General features: G+C 36.9%; 1 protein-coding gene across 2 annotated transcripts in view; it reads right to left on the minus strand.

Annotated features, from left to right (window-relative positions):
* ERCC6 (ERCC excision repair 6, chromatin remodeling factor) overlaps positions 1-22789 on the minus strand; it is a 51017-nt gene that overhangs the window by 2695 nt on the left and 25533 nt on the right. For both annotated transcript variants that reach the window (XM_037399704.1, XM_037399702.1), the window contains 13 exons: positions 20492-20627; positions 13595-13765; positions 12963-13139; positions 11532-11648; positions 8870-8965; positions 6810-7028; positions 5937-6047; positions 5395-5514; positions 4243-4337; positions 2379-2524; positions 1565-2296; positions 728-929; positions 279-357 (listed from right to left, as the gene is read on the minus strand). In XM_037399704.1, the coding sequence (XP_037255601.1) occupies positions 279-357; positions 728-929; positions 1565-2296; positions 2379-2524; positions 4243-4337; positions 5395-5514; positions 5937-6047; positions 6810-7028; positions 8870-8965; positions 11532-11648; positions 12963-13139; positions 13595-13765; positions 20492-20627 (2401 nt within the window). The remainder of the gene's footprint in view (positions 1-278; positions 358-727; positions 930-1564; positions 2297-2378; positions 2525-4242; positions 4338-5394; positions 5515-5936; positions 6048-6809; positions 7029-8869; positions 8966-11531; positions 11649-12962; positions 13140-13594; positions 13766-20491; positions 20628-22789) is intronic.

Consider the following 22789-nt stretch of genomic DNA (forward strand, 5'->3'; position numbering starts at 1 on the left):
GAACTGAGCAAGCAAAAGAAAAGCATTGCTGGTCTTGAGAGGCAACCCGATCATGTGACAATTTCTGACTGCTGTATCTAAATCAAACTTCAGCAAGATGCTGTACTAAAACATGAAATATCAAATTCATGGGCGACTAAAATTTCTAGAATTATACATAATCATACAACAAATGGGTATGAAACATCTACAGTATAAATCATATTTGTTGCATAAATTTAAAAATTTCACATATATTAGCTATTAAAAAAAGATAAATGTTAGCTTGTGTCTCTTACCTTGCTCTTCTTTGCAGGTGATGCACAAGTGGGATGTGAAGAAAGCATCATGGTGCTTCTTTTTTGACCAAACCGACTCCTAAAAACCCACAAAAGAATTAACTCCATAAAACATCCGTCTCAAAACGATTAGGATAGTTTTGCCAAAGACACTGACTGGGTTTGCGCTTTAGGGTTCTCAAGAGCCCTCTGTCAAACTCTCTCTCCTCAGCTGTGCAACAATAATGCTTTCTTTGTACTTCAGAATGGACTTCCTAGGCTTGTAATATGCCTTCATGTCTTTATTAAATAAAACCCATAAAACTCCACTTTGATACATGTGACTGCAACTACCAAGTGCCAAACCCCCCCCCCCCCCAAAAAAAAAACCAAACCAAAAAAAAGATAAATCCATAGCATCCTAAGGAACCCTTCTATTTTTGGAAAAGCAGTGTGAGAATTGAACTTACTTTATTCCTGATGGTGCACCTGAAAGACCACTCATGCCTGTCCAGGTTGGCACACCAGAAGTAGCTCCTAAACATCGCTGTCGAGAGACTTTTAAGGCTCTTAAGGCATCCTGAGCCACTCTGTCTGCTTCTGCTTCCACCAGCACATGGTCTGCACTGGAAGCTTCCATAATGACATCGTGCTTCATAACACTGTGTACGCCTAAAACCCAGGAGATACAAGAAAAGGTGAAGCAGGACATCTGATAATTTACATGGTTATCTGTAAAACTAAATATTCACCATTTAAGTGAATGCCTCAATCACATTTTTACTTTTGCAGGTTGATTATATTCAGCACTTCAGTACAGTTATTTCTAATAAGCGAACACCCTTCTATCAGTTAGGCAATCCCTTCTACCAGTTAGGCAACCAATTTGACAGCAAACCACCTCTGCTGTGCTGATGAGGTCATTATTCACAACAGACTTGACAATTATGTGGGTAAATTGATAATTTCTATTGTTGTGGACAGGACAGAAGCGAAACGCTTGTACAAATGAAGGCTGGTTATGTCTTTATTTCCAGAAGAAACACTGCATTACCTCTACATCCAGAAGTGTTTCTGGAATGCTGTAGATCTCTGACATGTGTGTGCCAAGGTAATTAGCACATTCATAACTGGAGGATTTCAATGATGAGTATTTTAATGTTTCACTACAGTAACAGAACAGGTAAACCCCGTTTTTTATTGTAGCTCTAACCATTACAGTACCAGAACTGCTCTTTAGTCACTTGCATCTTATATACCTCTCTAAGAACTGTGTCACTGTTGAGCAGCCAAATAACAAGGGTTACCTGATTTTTTGAAAAGTTTCTCCAACACGTAATCATCATTTTTCTTTGAGTCTTCCTCCTTCGCCTCACTGTTCTCCCTTCTGTACTGCTTTTGTTTTACTAGATGAGGAATACGCTCTCCTTCAAATTTGGCATCTTTGTGATGTTTCTTCTTAGACTTATCTTTGTGCCTTTCATGTGACAGCATACCCACCCTGTGCTTTGTTTTCGAGGTACATTTATAATGATTATTATCCAATTGCCCATCTTCAGTTTTAGCAACATGCTTTTCTGGAGATCCAACTGCACCACATATAAGGCTAAAATCTCCCCTGTTATTTGCATTAGCTGTTCCACGTACTTCATCAGCCACCACGGCATTCGGACATTTGGCATTCTCTGAAGACCCTGCATCACCTCGCAATGACTGGGACATAGATTTGTCAGCTCTTTCCAAGCTTTCCTCCTTGCTTCCATTCAATGAATTTATATTAGTATCAGCTTGTGCATTATCTTTTGCATAGCTATTTTGGTCAAAGGCTTCCAAATTTCCTTTGGTGTCCTCACTTGCCTCTATTGCTTTAGAAGAAGAACTTGTCATGTAGGTGGTTGAGTAGGAATTGGATGGCTTGCTGTACTTTGGTGAGCTGCTTTCCATAAGATGGAGATCACCTTTAGAAGTGTCATTATCAGGTTGCTTTTCAAGTTTCCGTTTCAATTGGTGTCTTGGGACTTGAACATCTGAACCAGTACCTGAGGGATGAATTAAATTAGCGTCCATTTATCAAACATTTAAAACATTTTCTCTTTTAAACAAATAGAAAGAAATATGTACCTGCAAAAATTGCACTTGTTTCTGTCCCCTGAGACACATCTGGACTGCTCAGTGTAAAAAGTTCATAAAGGTCATTTGATTTGAAAAAGCGTCTCTGCTTAGGGTCTTTCAGCACTCTGTTTGTTAAAAACTGTTTGAAGATTTGTCTAAAAAAGAAAAAAAAAAAAGTACTTTGTGCATGAAACAATGTCTAGCTATGTTTAAGTACTGAATACAGTACTTAAACAGAAAACTGTATAAGCACAAACGTTACCCTGCAGAACAATTAAGCAGTGGAAAGATTATGTTAGTTTCCAAAAAGCAATCTTGAGTTAGTAACTTTCAAACAACCCTCTAAATTGTTAAACACATGGATTTATTGTTTTGCAACAACCCTATAACACAACAGGTAACCACCATCCTGAAATGTCCTATGAGACATCCCTTAACTAAGCAATAAATAACTTCACAGCTAGATTTTTTTTTTGTCCTTTGAAGTTGAAAAGCGTGCATATATTACAATAAAACTATCAGAAAGCTCCTGAAACAAAAACAAGAACTTGTTAAAATGATAACGTTTTAATGGCTTGATTGGTTGGAGGAATCAAAAGCAGCAGAGTAGCTCAGTCTGATGGCGATGCCTGGATGACAACCACTGAAAAGGGAAATCAGACTTGTGGTTGAGAGGGAGGGGAAAAAAGAGCCCATCTGCAGAGGACTAAAAGGAATAAATCTAGGGGAGAACTAAGCTGCAAAAAGTCTTCTAGTATTAGTAAATCTACTTCTATGCCATGTTTGTACCACACAGCTTTTGACTGCGAGATCTAGGCAGTATTTCCCTGTACAAAAAATACATCCCTAAATAAAGCTGGAAATTAGTTCACAAGTTTTTTATGATGGTTTTGGCTCTGCTGGCATTAAGCGGGGAAACTATTTTTAAATCCAACTGGCAAAAACTAAGTTCACACATAGGTGCCAGTTACTGTAATGCACCCATAAGAAGACTATGAAGTTTTTAAGAATTAACTGAGCTTCTTATCTTCCTGCAAGCATGATCACATATTTGCAGGGAAGAACACACATGCCAAGAGAAAAGACAACTTGTTTAAAGTTCAGGGCCCATTGCACTGTTCTGGAAATAAATGACTATCTGATGCTGTCAGAAGAGCCCACTTCCTTGATGTGGTCAGCATTGTTCAAACAGAAGTATGCCAGAAGGACACAAGCCAACCAACAGTGGATGCTTTGTGTCCATGAGGTAAAACAGATTAAAAAAGGCATTCAATAAGTGTGGGTATTTCATTATTTAGAGATTTTCGTTCATCTGCGTCCAGTTCTAAGGAGTAATGCCTAGACAGAGGATCACCATGTATATTCATTTGGAATTCACAAATAAATAATGTTAATATAACTGGTGGTTCTTGGGTTTTAATTCTCTTACTTTGGAATAAAATCAAATTGGGTGTACAGAGTAGTAAATGGATGTACGTACCACATTCATCTTTATATATCCTAAGGACAGGATAAAGAACTTGTTGATTTCAATTTGCAGACTTGCTGAGTCTCATGTTCTGAGTAAGGGGCTCATTTTTTCCTGTCTATGCCTTATACTCTCTTATTTCCAGTGAATTCTGGATGGGCTGGACACAGCTGCTGGAACAGATTGAGGAGGCAGCAGCACAGCCTTGCAGCTGGGAGTCTAATATTAGAAGAAGGACCATTTCTCAGCAGATATTGTAAAGAGTTTTCCATGCCCATCATGACCAGGGTTGGAGGTTAGAAGCCATGGGTGCACATGCACAGGAATGCCAGTTACACCACCTCAGATTCACTATAAGCATTTTCTTGAGCATACAGCTGTATCCAAGAAATTGTTCTGACTGACCTGTGGTATATCTTCTCTTCAATAGTACCTGCAGTGAGAAGCCTATACACAGTCACCTGTTTCTTTTGGCCTATTCTCCAAGCACGTTCCCTAGCCTGGAACACAAAAGGTTTGGTTACCAGATATTAGCATCAGACATGTGTTTGACAGAGAGCTATTGATACCACTTCTTCATACCTAGTTTGGACATTTAAGAAACAGTTCAAGAAGTCACATAGCTGTGGTATTTCTACAGCATTAGGACAATTAACTTGGGAGAAGAGGAAAACAATTTAGAAAGCTTACATATGTAAAAAGCCAAGTCTCTAATTGTACAAGACATCTATGCAAAAAAATCTCAGAAAATAGATTATATTAAAATTAGAACTCGTATGTAGGATATGTACTTCATATACTTATTCCAAAAGGGATTTATTTCACAATAGAGCTTTAATATACATATTTACATTGAACTTTTCTTTTTCTCAGCTGAAAGCTTTCCTACAAACATCTTGAACCGATCGCTAAAATGAACCACTCTTGGTCAGACTACACAGTTGCAGATGTCAGAGCCATGTAGGATTTCCATAAAAAATAGTTCTTTCCTCTCAAACATGTAAGCCTCATATACTGTTAAGAGATCTGATAAACCACAGTTGCATCACACCATCAGATACAGAACAACTTCTTTAAGGTATTGGCTTAACAGCTTCTAAGGGCGTAGTGACATATCATTATTTAGAGACAAAGCCAATTTAAGCAATGCTTGTTCTCCTTTTCTTAACCAGCACTGCCACCATGAACAGCCATGCTTAATCAAGAGCTGGCACAGCTGTACTCTCTCTTCAGAAACATCTAGTTTGTTTATTTATTTAAAAAACCCAGGCAGTTTCAACTGTTTGTTTGGCTGCACTCTAAACAGACTATATGAATTGACAATATTGAAGTGGTAAGGTATAACAGCATAAAGAGGATGTGGTGGGAACCACTTAAATTGGTTTTGCCACAAGAGTAATCATAATGTGAACTGCACCCTAAGCGACCATTGCTGGGAGCAGCAACTTAGGGAAGAACAACATAGTGCTTTAATACTATTTGAGGAGATAAATGTCATTCTGTCTTCAGTTTTATTTCAACTTAGCTGGTAAATGGAATGCAATGAGCCAAACTCACCTGTGTGTCTGTACTGGGATTCCAGTCAGGATCATAAATAATAACCCGGTCAGCACCAGTCAAGTTAACTCCAATGCCACCAACACGAGTCGTTAGAAGAAAAATAAATATGGATTTGTCCTATAACACAAGAGAGACTTTACTAAAGCAAGAATTAACAAAGTACAAGATAAAAGATTTCAGGAAACAAAAATTATCAGCATTATTTGCAAAGGTGCAAAGCAAGCCAAGAGAAGCAACGTATTTCCTTGTTTGCCTCTCTTCTGACAAATAAAAGTAGTTTGATCTAAATCCCATTTACTGTTGTCCAATAAAATTTCTATTTTCCCTCTTTTCAACAGCATTTTTCTTAGCAGAAAACCCAACTTCGGTGTGAAATGAGCGATGACTTTTTCACCACCCTCTCACAAAGAAAGTGGGTTCATTTGACTGACCTCCCCAGTCTTGTGTCTCAAACCTGAAGTAGTCTATTTAAAAACAGCCCAAAGAGGAATGAACCATACTCACTAATAGGCATTAGTGTGTGGGATGCAACATCTCACCTCATTATATCTTGTTATAAGGGGCTGTCTGGAAGCTATCGTTGTGGTGCCATCCATCCTGAGGTAGGAATAGTTTCTGCTTCTCACAAAGATTTCAAGTATCTGCAGCATCTGTTGTGATGGAAAAAAATTAATGAAATCCAGACATAAAAGACTGAGCAACTGTCTGATCAAGTCATAAGAATTTCTGGTACTGACTGCAGTGCCAATCAAACAAACAAGGTAACAACCAAAACCAACTGAATCTTAAATGAGCAGAAAATTCATTAACTTATGTAATTGGAGGAAAAGAAGAAAGTAGTTCTTTCACTGCTGAACATGAGTGGAATGTTTCTGCTTGGTTTGAGAAGCCCAGAGCCATGGTCTCAAGACAATGAACTGGGTAAATGCTGCAGCATATGAAAGGAATCCACAGAAGCAAGATAAAATGGTGAATACATAGGGAAAACAAACGAAGATCACTGTCCGTGCTACTGGCCCAAAGCACGCAATTCTGAGGATTAGATGTGCACATGCACTAAACACAGCAAGCACACTGACTACTAATTCTATCCTGAAACCACACAGCAGGGACAATGAATACATCACCACTGCTTCAGCCTGGTATTAACATGGGTACAACTGATATAAACTTTGATGCATCATATTGAATTTGGACAGCGCCACAACACTATCGTTCTTACTGAGCTTTGGAACTGGTCTCCAATTATTCCAAAGACAGTAGTCATTTTGGATTTTTTTTTCCAAAAGATGTTAATTTTCTGAGAATGACACTACAAAAGGTGGCTCTAATTACAAGTGTTGTTGGGACACACAAAGGCACTTTTGTAGTTTTAGTAGCAACTAAAATTAAAAACAATCTGATCATCTTACCTGTCTTGACTGAGTGAAAAACAATACTCTGTGACCTTGCTTGTGCCATATTTTCAGCAAGGATTCTACCACTATCATTTTTCCAGAACGTTTCCAATATCCAAATTGATCTGCTTCCTCCTCTTCAGTATCTTGTACACCCTTACAAATGCAAGGACCACCAGAGAAGAGGTCAGGGTGGTTGCAAATCTTTCTCAAAGCTACTAGTCCTGTGAAAATCTAAAGAATACAGGAGAAAAATACTTTTATTTTCTTGACAAATACTTGTATCTATTTTTCTCAACCACAACCCATATAATCAGCAGTGGATTAATACAGTCATCATCAAGAAGTCTGGTTTTAATAGTGATTTGCTATTTAGAGAAGCCAATGGACACCAGTATTTGTTTCACGGGAAGTTTTCAGAAAAATTAGTACAAGAGAAAGTCAATGAAATTTTATGTTCTTGTGAGCCTATTCTGGTGATGATGTTAAGAGAATTCTACAACGATTTCCACATTAGCAAAAGCAGTCCCTAGCTGTAACTCAAAGTCAAATTTTTCCTACCCAAAAGGAAAAATTACACCAAGCTTGTTACTTGAAATTACCGTGTCCTTCCTGCGAATCCCCACCATGTTAGCAGGTAACTTAAGCCAGACCTTGAGGACAGCAAGTATACCTATCAGAATGCATGGTAACAAAGAACAGATGGAGTAAACATATTTGAAAAATATATGAAGCTGAAAATTGCCACTTTTGATGCCACATTTGAAGGGTTCTGTTCAGTTATTCATTCAATAATATTACAAGTGTTATTTATTCTTCTGATATAACAGGCACTCATAAAAATGAACTAGCTTGAAGCAGCAAATCCCTCAATCTTCTATCACTACAAGTTGGATGAACATACACATAATTTACGGTTTGTTTGTACAATGGGGTTTTTGTTTTTCAGCTGGGATTCACTGCTGTCATCGCAAAACATCTAATAAAAGCACTCACATTTACCATTCAAAACTTTCAAAACTCTAGCAAACATGATAGCCCATTCTGTAACATCTTGTAGAAGTTCCTGCAGATAGGCTTGTACAAGCCCTCTCTTGAAGATCAAGCTACTTAAAATGACTTTCATCGAGATAATTAAAAGGGACAGACAATTGAAAAAACTCGGCCAGTATACCTTCGTGAGATACAGAAAAATAAAAAAGTCAAAACAGTGATAAGGTCAACATCCACTTTGCTATATACATGGCTGTACTGATCATACAACTAGCTGGAGCCATTGAGGGTGAGGGGAGAAGGGATTTCACAGTTCACAAGACAAGGAAATGTGGTAGATCACTTATAATAACTAAGACATATTACTTTTCCTCTTATAAACAATAGATCTGTATCCTGGCGCTAAAAAGGGGAGTGAAAAACGTCCACTGCATGCATACAAAAGTCAAATGGACCAAACACGTGCAATGTAGGAGTCACAGGGAATAGCAGGCTTTTTACACAGGCAACAACAGGCATTTGAAACTGTATTTCAGTTACCACTGTCATCCCAGCCACAGCAATTTCAACACTTAGGTTGTGAGGCTGGAGGCAAAAGATGTTGAAGTGACCAGCAAGACATTAATAAATATGCTTGCTATTTGCTCTGCTGTATGTTAAGACTCTGTGAAATCATCAGCTGTTGCAACATGAAGTTATCATACCTGAACTGTAGTCTCAGGAGAAATTATTCTTCCTTTGCTTCACTTTTTCCAATTGGTTAAAAGCATGCATAAAGTTACCTACAGCAGGTCATCCACATTTTTGGCTCCCAAGATCCGTAATTTGCTCCCAAGATCACAAACATGTTGCAAAGCCCGTTCCATTCCTATTTTTATCTGGTCATGCCGCTACATATGAATCACTAACTACATATTCCATGAAACATTTCTGAGAAAAAAAAGAGCAGACATCCACAAAAGCAGAACTGAGCTGAGTGTGTGTGCTTCCCTTTCTGCTCAGAATGCAGCTACAAGAACGCAAAGGTCACTCCATGACTTTATCCACCAAACTACCTGTCATTAACCTTAATTAATGCCAACCTGCATGTCTCCATTGAGAATCTGGTAAACTTCTTTAGAGTTGATGAAATTTTGATAGACTTGACGCTGCTCATCGGTCAAACGGCAGAAGAGGACCTACCAAAACAAACAAATTAACCACTCAAGCCCAACCTGAAACGCCAAATAGAGTGAATTTTGAAGTTTTACAATGTGCTACAATGAAGTTTTAAAGATGTCTGACACACTAAAATGCTGAAAAGATACAGGGCAGAAATTGTTAGAATTAAAAAAACCTGAAGAGTTTTTAGAGAATGAATATAATCATGTAGGATGGGTTTCCTGAGTTTTTCTGTGCCCTTTCCCAGTTGTTATTTTTTCCCCTCAAATTGCTTTCATTTTGGAAACTCTGCCATTTTCCAGTTTTAATGATGCAACTATGCAATGTCAGCATTCTCTCAAAGCTATGTTTACAGGAAATACTTCCCATTGTGTCTTTCATATCCCTCACAAGTAGCAAGTTCTTACTACCTCATGGGAAGGTTAGCACATGTAATCTGTTCTGTCATCAGACTTTCAGTGTGAGCATATAATGATTTTTCAGATGGTATGATGGGCTAAAATGGAACAAAATCACTTCCTCACATTCTGCAAGGCACCCAACTATGCTAAGTCAAGTTTATGTAGTGTCCTATGACTGAAAGAACAAAAATCAAATTTATTTAATCTGTTTATGATCGCACTCTTTAGAGCAAGTATCCCAGACTCTAAAAAGTATATAGAAATTCAAAATTTTACTAAAAAGAGATCATTAGACTGCACAGCAGAAACTGAGTATGGCCTACTCATTTATAATGTACTTTTCAGCACTGTCTTACAGACTAGCATGTCTACTTCTCTTTTAGAGGGAGAAGACAGGAAAGAAAACATTGAAGAGAGGACAAGAAAACCTGAAGCACTGAAACCTGAATGGCAGAAGAATCTAATCATTCCTACAAGTGAGTATTTGTAAGAAATCTGTCATCTACCTAGACTTATGCAAAGCGTCTGAAACTGTCCTGCACAAAATCCTTGTCTCTAAACTGGAGAGACATGGATTTGACAGACAGACTACTCACTGGATAAGGAATTGGCTGGATGGTCACACTCAAAGAGTTGCAGTCAACAGCCCGATGACCAAGTGGAGACCAGTGATAAGTAGTGTTCCTCAGGGGTCGGTATTGGGACCATTGCTATTTGACACCTTTGCTGGTGACATGGACACTGGGATTGAGCACACCCTCAGCAAGTCTGCCAACAACATCAAGCTGTGTGGTGTGGCTGACATGCTGAAGGGAAGGGATGCCATCCAGAGAGACCTTGGCAGGCATGAGAGGTGGGACCATGCAAACCTCATGAAGTTCAACAAGGCCAAGGCCAGGGTCCTGCACATGGGTCGGGGCAATCTCAAGCACAAATACAGGTCGGGTGGAGAATGGATTGAGAGCAGCCCTGAGAATAAGGACTTAGGGGAGCTGGTTGAAGAAAAGCTCATGATGGTCTAGCAATGTGTGCTTGCAGCCCAGAAAGCCAACCGTACCCAAAAGAATGACCAGTAGGTTGAAGGAGGTGATTCTGCTCTTCTGTTCTGCTCTCGTGAGACACCTCCCAGAGTACTGCGTTCAGCTCTAGGGCCTGCAACATGGATCTGTTGGACTGGGTCCAGAGGAGGGCCACGGAAATGATCAGAGGGCTGGAGATGCCCTCCTACGAAGACAGGCTGAGAGAGTTGGAGTTTTTCAGCCTGGAGGAGTCTCCATGGAGACCTTATTGCAGCCTTCCGGCACCTAAAGGGGGGGTACAGGAAACTGGAGAGGGACTTTTTACAAGGGCATGGAGCGACAGGACAAGGGGGAATGGCTTTAAACTGAAAGAGGAAAGATTTACATTAGATATTATAAATAAATTCTTTACTGTGAGGGTGGTGAGACACTGGCACAGGTTGCCCAGAGAAGCTGTGGATGTGCCATCCCTGGAAGTGTTTAAGGCCAGGTGGGATGTAGCTTTGAGCAACCTGGTCTAGTGGAAGGTGCCCCTGCCCATGGCATCGGGGTTGGACCTAGGTGATCTTTAAGGTCATATCCAACACAAACCATTCTATGAAAATATTTTTTAAACAACTGAAATTGTCTTAGAATCAATCTCCTCTACTTTGAATCAACATGCTTCCTAAATAATATCCCACCTCTTTGTAGAGCAAATAATTTTTAGATCAAAGGCTAATATTTTGGAAATTTATTAGAATGTGCAGGCCAGCTAGCCTGCAACATGAACAACTGCCATCAAGTATTTCTTTACTATTTGCTGCCCAAATTAACCTTTTAACAGCAGGAAACACATTAAAGTGTCCAAGAGATACAGCACAGGAAACCCGCCACAGACAACTCATTTGTATGCACCTGTGACCTAGGACAGTGTTAAGCAGACCTGACTACACTTCATGTATACTTTGTGTTTTGGATGAGTGTACTTGTACAGACTCTGCAAAACTATGACCATTTAATACTTAGAACACAGGTGAAAAGCACATGCAATTTGAAAGCTCTACATCTTTAGTTTAAACAGTATTTAATCTGCTGTTAGCACAAATTATTTCCAAATGTCCATGAAAGACCAGATTTTGTGGAGGGAGAGGGCTCAGATCTAATACTAAAGATAAGCAAACCTGTTCATTTTTATCTGGAAGTGAAAGGCTCATTTTTACATCAGCTTTCATTCTTCGCAGCAAGTAGGGGTTTATGGTGTCCCGTAACACACAGGCACATTTGTATGCAGTTTTAACCTGAAAAATGAAGAAAAAGCAAAAGTTGTGTTTTGGTTCTTGATATTAATTTTATCAACAAGCAAAATTCCATAATTAGTAATAGGAAAATCCTAATAAAATGAGATTGTTTATGATTTATGTGGATGTACAGCTACATATTCAACACAACATGAACTGCAATAAAATTCATGTTAGTAACAATCACATTGAATAAGTAAGCGTTCCTCAGATGCCACTAATTTATCTTTCCTAATTTAGTGGACTTTAAAAGAGACCAGAAATGAAATGTCTTCTAGAAACCAATCCAAGAATTGAGTATAAACTTGCACAGAACCAAAATCCTCATGAAAAATTGCTAATACATATACTGAAGATCAACAAAGAAGCCTGCAGCAATGGTGGTTACTAGACAATAAGTGAAGATTAGTGCTCGCTTGAGACTATTAAAAAAAAAAAAAATCAGTACAAGAAAATCCCCATGATCACAGAAACTAAAGGTCACTCTGGCCTTAAATGGAGCATATGGTTCTATAATGGGTAATGGATGTGTGAGATGGGTATTAACTGTACATAATGGCTAAAAATACCTTCATTTCTCTTAAAGTAAAACAAAGAATATAATAAATTATTGATATGTAAAAAACAAATTGGATGTCCAATTTAGTAAATTAGGAAGCTTTAGACAAGAGAAGTACTTGAAAAGAAAATAAAACTTTAGAAATTATGTGTGCAAAACATTACAAAGAATATTTAAAAGAATACAAGTTTATTAGCATTTATATGAAACTTAGTCTGCAGATTATTATGCAGATAATTTATTTACCAGCTAATTAAAAAAATGTTTAAAGGCATAAATACTGACAACCACAACGACAAAGACTAATAGAAATACTTATTCAAAATAATTTTCCAAAGAATTTGTGCTTTCAAAATTAAGTAGTTTATTTACTTTCAGACTTCCAATACCTATTTCAGCTCTCTGTTGCATAATTTGCCAACGCTTGATATCAAACAGCAAAGTTCTACTTAAATACATCGAAATACAAGATCAGTCACCTCCCACCCCAATTTGCTTTATCTTTATATAAAATACTTCTAATGATTTAAACTTCAGGGCTTTTGACAAGAAAACCTTGTATAAGCTATATCCCTGTATAAATGAAATGGTCTCATTTAGTTGAGCAGTTCTTTTCATACACACAGAGCAGTAAAACACATGTGCCACTCTCTTTTGAGTTAGTTATAACATCCAGTAGTATGTGTATTTAAAAGTGAGTTTAAAAACAACCTAACAGTTTCCTTCAAGCAAGGTGATATTTTTGATGCGTTTACCTGGACAGGAGAGGCATTGGCATATCCTCCCATGGTTATCGGAACAGAAAATTGCTCCATGAATACAGGTAGTGTTCCCAGTTTCCCTGGGAATATAAAGTCAAAGAGGGACCAAAGCTCCTTTAGGTTATTTTGCATAGGGGAGCCAGACAAGATAATTCGATGGGGTGTGCGGAACTATTAATTAAAAACAAAACAAAAAGAAAGTTATTTTCATGGTTCATGGTTTAACCTCCCTCCTGTCTCACAGGATATTCAGTATCACCATCAACTAATTTTCAGTTTAAAATATGTGGCCTCATATTCCTGAAATAAACAGCCTTCTACAATATATTGTCCATGAACTGTTAGCAGAAAATGAATACCAGCAATCTGACACAATTTATCCCTGACAGTAAATTACTAGACAATTTAAATTGTCTGATTTTTTTTCTCTATCATACTTCTGTAACTTTACTGATGTAAACTCAAATATGTTAAGTAAATTAAAAGTCAAATACAGACCATTCTGATTTATGCTTTTATTCTTTATGAATGGTCAAACGTGTATCTTTATGATAAATACAGGCTATTAGATTATGGAACCTCCCCCCAGAGCGCTTAAAGTCTTTCATTTATTTTTTATAAAGTACCTGCTTGCATACAAGTGTAACTGCAGCGTTTGGATTTCGGATTTTGTGACCCTCATCCAGAATCACATAATGCCAGTCATAGCTGTGAATGTTATCCCGCATCAGTCGAATGTATGAATAAGATGTAATTAAAATTCCATGGCATGAAGCAATTTCATGAATTAGTTTCACCTAAAAGCAAAAAGTGCACATTGTCAGTAATAGTGAGACAGAAAACTCAGACCTACTGAACTACAGGTTTGCAGTCCAATATATACAGAAAGTTTTGAAAAAGCACATACATAATTTACTTTGCAAAAAAAAAAAAGTATAGGCAAGATTTTAATTATACGATTCTTAGCTCATCTGTAAAAGAATGAAGCACTTGACTACTGAGTTATAACAGATCAGAAATCAACCAGAAGGAAACAGTGTTTTTGTGTGTGGGGTGTTGTTTTTCTTTCTTTCTTTTTAAAGGCAATCTCTGAAAGAACAAACAAATTTGATTAAAATAACTGGTTTCTTCAAGTTCTTCTATATTCACCTCACAAACCTAGCTTTGTGTACTGCATGCAAGATCTAGAATGTTAGAAGAAAATTAAACAAGTGAAAAACTGAAAAACAATCACAAGAATCTATTTGGTTAATCCTAAATTCTGTTCAACATTTCTCATTAATAGGATTAATATATTTAAAATCTTCAAATTTTGTTTTTCTTTTGTAAGCTATATCCTTTCCCCAAGTTTTACTAGCCTTTATAGTTGTAAATGATGTAGGGCAGGGACAGTCGATGTAACACTCCACAGCACTGACAGTATTCAAGACTCATCTTTCTTATATTTATCCCCCACATATAAATCTAGAAGACTTAAAACAGGAGATGATGGGAGGGCTGGCAATTCTGGATGAAACATGCATACCCAATGTAAAAGAAAAAAAAAAAAAAAAAAAGTAGAGCCACCAGAGAATTTGCTAAAGGAAAGACAAACCCCTTATTACTGGAAGTGCCTGAAAGAAAAGAAAACAAACCCAACAAAAAAGAAGGGGAAATATCCATCTCAAAGACTCAGATGGTGTTAAAAGTCCATGATCTCTTCCTGTAAAATTTCTTGCTCAGACATACTGCAAGATCCAAAAAGCTCTTCTGCATTTAATTGTTCAAGAATTTCTACTTTCTGATTATCCTCTCCTGAAAAAACCATGACACATTATTTAATGTTGACATTACTATTCTCCAGAAAATATGTAATCTTTAGAACAATTTATGTTACAGACAGGGTACATTTTCTAGGCAGGGGTGGACACCCAAAGCTTAATTTTACCTGGTACACTTACACTGCCCATAGTTTGCAATCATGTCCTAGAGTCTCAGCAATGGCCTATTATAGAGTATTGTAGTCATCTCTACCCAAACACTTAAGACAAATCATCTCGGGCGATTTCAAATTAAAAGCTTGTAAAATATGTAACCTCTCCGAGTTTTTGCAATTAATAGGGTATGTCTGCAATTAGCCTGACTTACAGAATGCTACACTGTTGTCATTAAAAGATGTTTTGTGAAAGTGCTGCTGTTATTATGGAGGCTCAAGAGACCAATCCCTCCTAGAGGGCAAACAGTGGACTAGTAGAAAACAACAGCCATAAATCACATTGTCAGGTAGCAGAGAGAACAGAAGTGAAACACAGGCACATGAAGGCCATTCACTGTAAACATACCACAGCAGAATCCTACTCAGGATTTACTGAACCTGTAATTAATTAAAGTTTCCTTCAAGCTAAATTTTTAATAAACAAGGATTTGTGCTGACAATGAAGAAATACACCACCACAATTTTATCAGCTCACATACAACACTTATTAACTCTCATTTTACTGCGTTGGGTACTTTCTTGGAGGTTGTCTTTGCATTAGCTGCAGCTCTTGGAATAATTGTAAATATTTGAAAATATGATAAGAGATCTAATATTGGATACACACTGTTTTAAGGTTGTGGTATTTCTGAATTTATGTTATTTTATCATATATTCTTTAATACATTAATTCCTGTTTGGTTAGGTTCAGGCACATTTATTCCCCTACCCTACCACCGCCCCAGGAAATACACTTCAGGGAATTATTTCAGGGCATGCACTATTGAACTAAAAAAACCCCAAAACCAAACCAACAAAAAAAAAAAAGATCCTATCAGCTTAAGAGAGACAAATCCTACTAATGCCAAAAGATTACACAACAGTTACCAGCTTTGAAATTCTGAACTCTGGCCTTTAAAGGATGCTAATGAATACAGGAACATGCAAGTAGACTGAGTAATTCTGATCTTGTAGTTCTGTTCACCACAGTATTTGAGGCCTTTACAATTCACGGACAGTATTTTCTCCTAACTTAGAGTGGTAAGTTGGTTGTGTTGCCTTGTCTTCACTGGGACACATATGATGTTACAAAGGCTATAAGTTTTTTGGCAAGCACCACTTCTTAAGGCTAAAACATTTATGATATATTCTTAAGGACACACCTCTAAGCAAATTATTTTTTTTTCCTGTTGGTACCTCACTGTAGCTACAAGTTTGTTTATGAAGTTACAAAAACAGGACAATTTTTTTGACTGATGCTTACAGAAATAAGGTTTATATTTTTTTTGCAAAAAGTAGTCTTCTAAAAAATATTTAAAAGGACCTGAACTCTCCTATAATATTAGGTATTAAAAATGGTCATTTTCTTAAACAGAAATGTGTGTGTGTTAAGACTGAACTGAAAGAACTAGAGCAGTGATAACTACAAAATTCTCTAAACATTCAGATACCTTTAACGCAAGCGTGAACTTACAGAGTATCTAGTGACTTACACAAATGTGTATCACTTCTGCTGAAGAATGCATTTTTGATTCAGGCTTATCACTATCTCTTAAGCAATGATTAAGCCCAGAGATCCATAAATTCAACCTACAAAAGCTCTTCATTATTTCCCTGCCCCCAACAATCTAAATGGCACCATGAAAAGGCTTCAAAAGAACACATTACAATGTTTAATAATGTAAAAGTTGCAATAAAGAGAGCTAAAGCACTTACTACATATTTAACAAGAATGCTACTTCTTCTGGCATGATACTAAGTTTATCTGAGTTTGGTCCTTAACTCAGAAATACATAGGTTTAAACAGAGCTTCCATAGGCAGTCATACCAATAACTGTAACCTCTGAATCTTATTTTCTTTACATGTAGATTGAGTACTCTACTGTGAGGGTGGAAGGTCTAAAATCTTCAGCGTGCAAAGTCACCTTCAAATAGATGGTTCCACATGTGCAAGCATCATGAACTGACAACTGCTTTTGAGGGCTGCATTGTGTGTCCAGCATTTGACCAGAATAAGGCAATGTAAAGTTACAGCATTACAAATGGTATGTAAATACCACCAGAAAGAATTGCTAAGCTCAGTGATACCTGTTCTAAAAATCAAGAAATTAGAAGTTCAGCCTTGATCTTAAAAAATTCAGCCTCCTTCTGTATGAGATATTTTAGTTGCCTCTTAGATGATTTACAAATGCTCATGTGCCATCAGAAGTTTTGAAACAGGACAAGCTCTTTGTACAGAAAGTTTTTTTTCCTATATTTAGACCTTTCTTCCCCTTATCTTCTGTTCTATGCCATAAATAAAACAGTATTTGTAATACATGACATTAGATTTACTACTTCATTTTCTCTTATCCTTAGAGATCTCAGAGCACCTGATATTTACAAGTCACTTTAAGCTACACCAGATTTGAGTGTAAACCATAGCAGGAGGTTAGTAGCATAAGACAGCACCACAGGACATATTTAGCCACAAATACTAAACTGAAAGCTGACTTCATAGGGGAAGACTATTACTTAAATCTGGTTCTTCCTACTGCTTCCAACTTAAGCACATTTATTATTATAGGAGAACCAATGATCTTCTGCGATCACAAATAATAATTAAAGAAACTAAGTTTTGCATTTCATTAAAATGCTTTAAACTAGCTTTGAAGTCTTGGAAACCTATCCAACTTGCTATTGTGTCTTCCTTCCATCATTTAAAATACCAATCTGCCTTCCCTTGTGGCTAGCTGAAGAACTTTAAACTACTAGTCTATTTCAAAGGGGAAACTGGAAGTTTAGACTTCTCTCCCTTTATGCCAAAATTGTCTGCCATTGTTATTTTAGCACAAGAATGAAGTAGTCTCTCTTTCCAAGCATCACATACGCTAAAAACCTACACAATACTATAGCAGCAGAGATATCTAAGCAGGATGTCTCAATGACCTGTCTGAAACAGGCTGACCAGATTTGCAGCAAATCTGGTGCTCACAATTCAGGCTGTTATTTCATTCTATTATTGGGAAAATCCTAAAGTTGCTTGCAAAGAAAATGAAAATGGACTGGCAAGAGAGGATACGCCAATGTAATAACTGGTGAGCCTTTCAGTCACCACATTGCTCAGAAGTCCTTTTGTAATACTGAAGTGTCATTAACCAAAAAGATGCACAAGGTATTGCCTAGTATCAATTTATGATAAAGTAATCGAACAGATGTCTTCCCCACTCTTCACCACCAAGCAAATACTTTTGTTCGTAAGTCTAAAGGAACTGGGAGACAGGATCTTGCATTGATGCTTTGGTACCTTAGAAGCTGCAACAGAAAATACCTATTCATAAAAGCATGTAATTTCACCAGCAGTGAAAGATTTAATGTTTGCTAATATTTCAGGATTTCTGACAATGTCACGGTAATAATTACACAGATCATCTAACCTAAAAGATCAACTTAATTTTTATCAAATGAAACTTCATCTGTTGTCTCTGCTACAAAGCACTGCCTTGCCTTATGGACACCTGTCATTGCTTAACTCTTTTTCCTCCAGACTTCTCCCTCAATAGTTTTAAGATCAGTCTTTATCTGTTCCTTAGAGATCCTTTGTTCTTTCACAGGCCTGTACAGAACAGGATGCAATACTGTGTTTTACCACAAACAGCCTGCTGGCCAGCTACTGTAGGATAATGCATCCCTCAAAATCCATTAAGATCTTCACTGTCTGGTGTCCCATTAGTTTGGGGGACAGTTCTTCCACCAGTCCAGACCATTATAACCTGTTAATCTAGAACCTGAAGTGACCTTTCTCACTCAAAAGCAGGTAACGATGTTCAGTTCCCCAGTCCTGTCTCTCCTGGCAAGCTAGCTGTCCAGCACAAAACTCTTCTCATTTACTTTGTGATAAACCATGATATACTAAACAGAACAGGTGAATCCTGGAATTCTCAGTTTAATTCCAAACAGGTCTGTGCAACACCGGGACTACAGGTGCACAGTGACTTGAGTTTTGGCCATATAAAATTAATATCTATCAAAGATCAAATGTATGTTCTTATGTAGTCTAACCATAATTTTAATTTCCTAACCTTAAATAAGCATAAAGGCAGAATGGTCCCTCGATGAGTATTATAAAGCTAACATATGCAAAATTAGTCTCCTGTAATGCCATAGGTTATCAGAAGATGGAACTGCCATGAGATCAGATCAGCACTAAACATATTCATAGAAAGAATATATATCAAAAAGAAATTCTAGGCAGGATCCATATACTAGGAGAGTATACACGTGTTATTTATGCTAACAACTTAGAAGTAAACTTTTTCTTGCAGGCATAAGAACAACTAGAAAGGGAAAGTTTGGTTGTTAAGTCTTTTGTTTTGTTTACTTCAGTCATAGGCTTTCTCTTCTCTGATTAAGAGGCATCTAGGAAAAAACATGCATGAAGTGAAGACTACATCACCAGTGACAACTGTTTAAAGCTTACTGCTGCATCTCTCAGAAGATGAGGCATTAGGGTAGAATTAGAGAACTGAACCTATCTAAAGTGATCATATGGCATCCACATTCCTTGAATTTTAAGTTATTGAGTAGGCATTTGTGGAAGGACAACGAGAAGGCAAAGTCCTGAAAACCTGACTATTCCTGCAGATGGAAAAATTTAAGCCAGTCTGTCAAGTGCATTCATTAACAAATACCCCAAAATAAGCACACATCATTTAATTTAGGAAGACACGTGAGCATGTTATTGAGGTCAACAAGACTTTTATGGTTTAAAAACATACCGAGTTGATTGAACAACAGGAAACTATTAGCACATTAGAACGTGCTGTTGCTTTTTTGCCATGTACTGTAACTGCATCAATTACCTCAGAATACGTTTAATCAAGTGCAATTAAGTACCATATCATTTTAATGTTATTACAAGAAATTCAATAAATATTTAAAGAGAAATTTAAAAATGCTTTGCTGAATCCTGAAAAATCCATTTAAGTATCTGAAAGATGAGGCCAAGGGAAAACAAAAATTTAAGTTTTCCAATCCAAGGCCTGAAACTTCAGACAAGTCAGGCTTATCAACTTAAGAAATGGAATAAGAACATGCATATTAAGAGACTGGCCAAGAAAATTAAAAGACAGAAAAGGCACTGCTTGAAAGAAAGAAAACCAACAAAGTAACACTCATTAAAGAAAATGAGACTAGGTGATATCATCTGACACACCAATCAACTAAGAGAAATCGCCTGTGCAAGCAAAACATATTAAATATTAGTTCAATGACATACTGATGCATGGAAGTGCAAGGAAAGAATTCACCAGTATCAGAGCAAGAGACCTGTTACTATGTGTAACTTGGTCAGGTAACGCTAGTCTATATCATAATACAAATGTACTCCATGTAATCTCTTTTTTGTCCAGTTTCCTAACAAATCTATACAAGACAGTGAACTTTTGTTCTTCAAAAACCATCAGAGAAAGAGCACAAGCTTGCACAGAAACATTCAGGCAGAGGATTTTTTTTTTTTTTTTTGGCTAGCACAAAAGGAAAAAAAAAAAAGAGAAGCTTCTGGAATTACAAAATGGATGTCAATCATTACCTTTTTGTTGGTATACGAGCCAGTTTCATGGAGAACAGCGACTCTAAATGGAGGCCACCACGTATGGAATTCTTTTACCCACTGATGCATCACAGTAGCTGGACAAACAATTATTGTTGGACCCAATCCCTGATACCTATATAAAGTATTCAAGAAAAAAACCCAAACTTTAACATGAAATAAATACCCTTTATTAAGTGACTCATTAAAATACACACATATTAAAATGACACACTTTATAGTTCAAGTGGAATATGAGAGCTATGGAAATTAATTGGCACTTTGGTTTTCTTCGAGTGTTTTTTAAAGGAAAATGAAAGGGGTACTGCTGTAAGAACCTATCCACTGAACAGTTAATGGATGCATCTATCAAGATAAAACACAGAAATAGAAAAGCTCCAAACAATAAGGCATAAGGGAACTTCCTCCTGTGGTAATACAAATCAGGTTTAGGTGACTGCTGTTTCTATAAGAGAGATGAAATCATTAACAAACAACTATTTTATTACTTCTATTAAAAAGAATATGTAGCTGGAGTCTCACAAATGGACTTACACACAGGTGTTCTACTTCATGTTGGTAATGTACTGTACTATTATCACCATAATTTACAGATAAGACAAGGACTCTAAAGCAGCAGAATATATCATCCATGGAAGCTGAGGTCTGAGCTGGGCTTAAACTGTCTCGTAAGTTTCTTATTCATAATCATATGATTGTTTCTGAGAATTACTGAGAATGTTTGAAACAAAGTCTTTCTGTATATTAAGTTCAGAGCTACTCTTAAGGTTAAGAAGCGAAAAATTACTTGCACAACAGCCAAACAAGAAATATTACTATGACAAACAAATAACAACAGTCATATAGGCGATACATTAAGTAGTGGTTACTGGTAGTGTTTTTTCAAATTCATTTGCTCTTTAAAAAACAGAACAAAATGAGTTTGCAAACAGAAGCAATAGCTACAGTTACCACATACTGATCTGTGTCTGGCTGACTCCGTACTATTCAAGTGGTAATACATAAACAATTTAAAAGATCACAGTATACATTCAAGATCACAAGCATACAGCAATAAAGAAGGATTTCCCAGACACCAGCAATACCTTGCTTTAAAAAAACCCCTGTTAATGCCTTCAGAAACTGCTGACATTAAGAAATAATATTTTTTATTAAAAGCTTATACATATGCAGAATAACAACCTGGATGTTTCTTATCTCTTTTATTAGGAAAAAGTATTATATAACAACCTCATATAGTCTAATTAAAAACCTCCCAGCAATCCATGGGGTAGTTAGGAGTTGGAGATGCAATAACTTCAACTATGTTATGAATCCAAACAACCACTGCTACTGCTCTTAATATCTACAGCAAAAAAGCCAACTTTCCCAGAACGTATTAGATCCTCAATTCTTCAGGGGTAGTAACAAATTACTTCTCTTTATTCCCCTGGTCTGTATCAAACAAGCTCACATCCTGGGTTTACCTGGATTTTTCCCTTCCTTCAGCTTAAACAGAGAGTTCACACTTCCTTTGATCAATTTTCAGAAAAAATCCACACCCCCTCTGCTCTGTTGTGAAACTCCTATAGTGTCTAGTCTGGCTCCAACCACTTTCCACTAGCCAACATTTTATTCTTCTCTTGAGAGCTTTTATTTATTTATATGAGCCATCTAACTTCCAGTCTATGCTGTTTGACAAAACTAAACAAACCATGCACTTCTGCTTGCTACACTTTGGAGGCATCCTTGATTCTCCCAATTGCTGCAACAGATTTGCTCTGCTGCCCATCCAATTTATATTTGTCTTCCTTGAACAAAGGTGACACTAACAACATTCCAAACCAAAGTCTTGCTAGTGTCTTCTACCAGAATGATAATGCCGCCCTGTTCCTATCCCAAATATACGTCATGACATATTCTGTCTCTTTTTCACAGTTGCATCATACTATCATAAGCTATTAAGCTTATGGTCAATATCACATATGATCAATATACTCAAATATCTTTTTTTTCTGTTGCTTCTGGTTTATAAAATTCAATTTCACAGCAATATCCATTATTCGTCCTTATTTAATTGGATATGATTAGAATTGCAAATAAGATCTATTCCTACAACTTAGTAGTAAGAAAAAGGAAGCTCTATTCACATTATATTTAGTATTTTTGAGTACTAAAAAAAATATCAGAGGAAAACATGTTGCATTATAACCAACTCTACTGCCAAGCACTGGCTAATCATGCCTTCAAAATGAAACTGAAATGATAACTAAATCCTAGTGAAAATAAAAGTACAGG

Source organism: Falco rusticolus, chromosome 9 (assembly GCF_015220075.1).
Source record: "Falco rusticolus isolate bFalRus1 chromosome 9, bFalRus1.pri, whole genome shotgun sequence".
Lineage (NCBI taxonomy): Eukaryota > Metazoa > Chordata > Aves > Falconiformes > Falconidae > Falco > Falco rusticolus.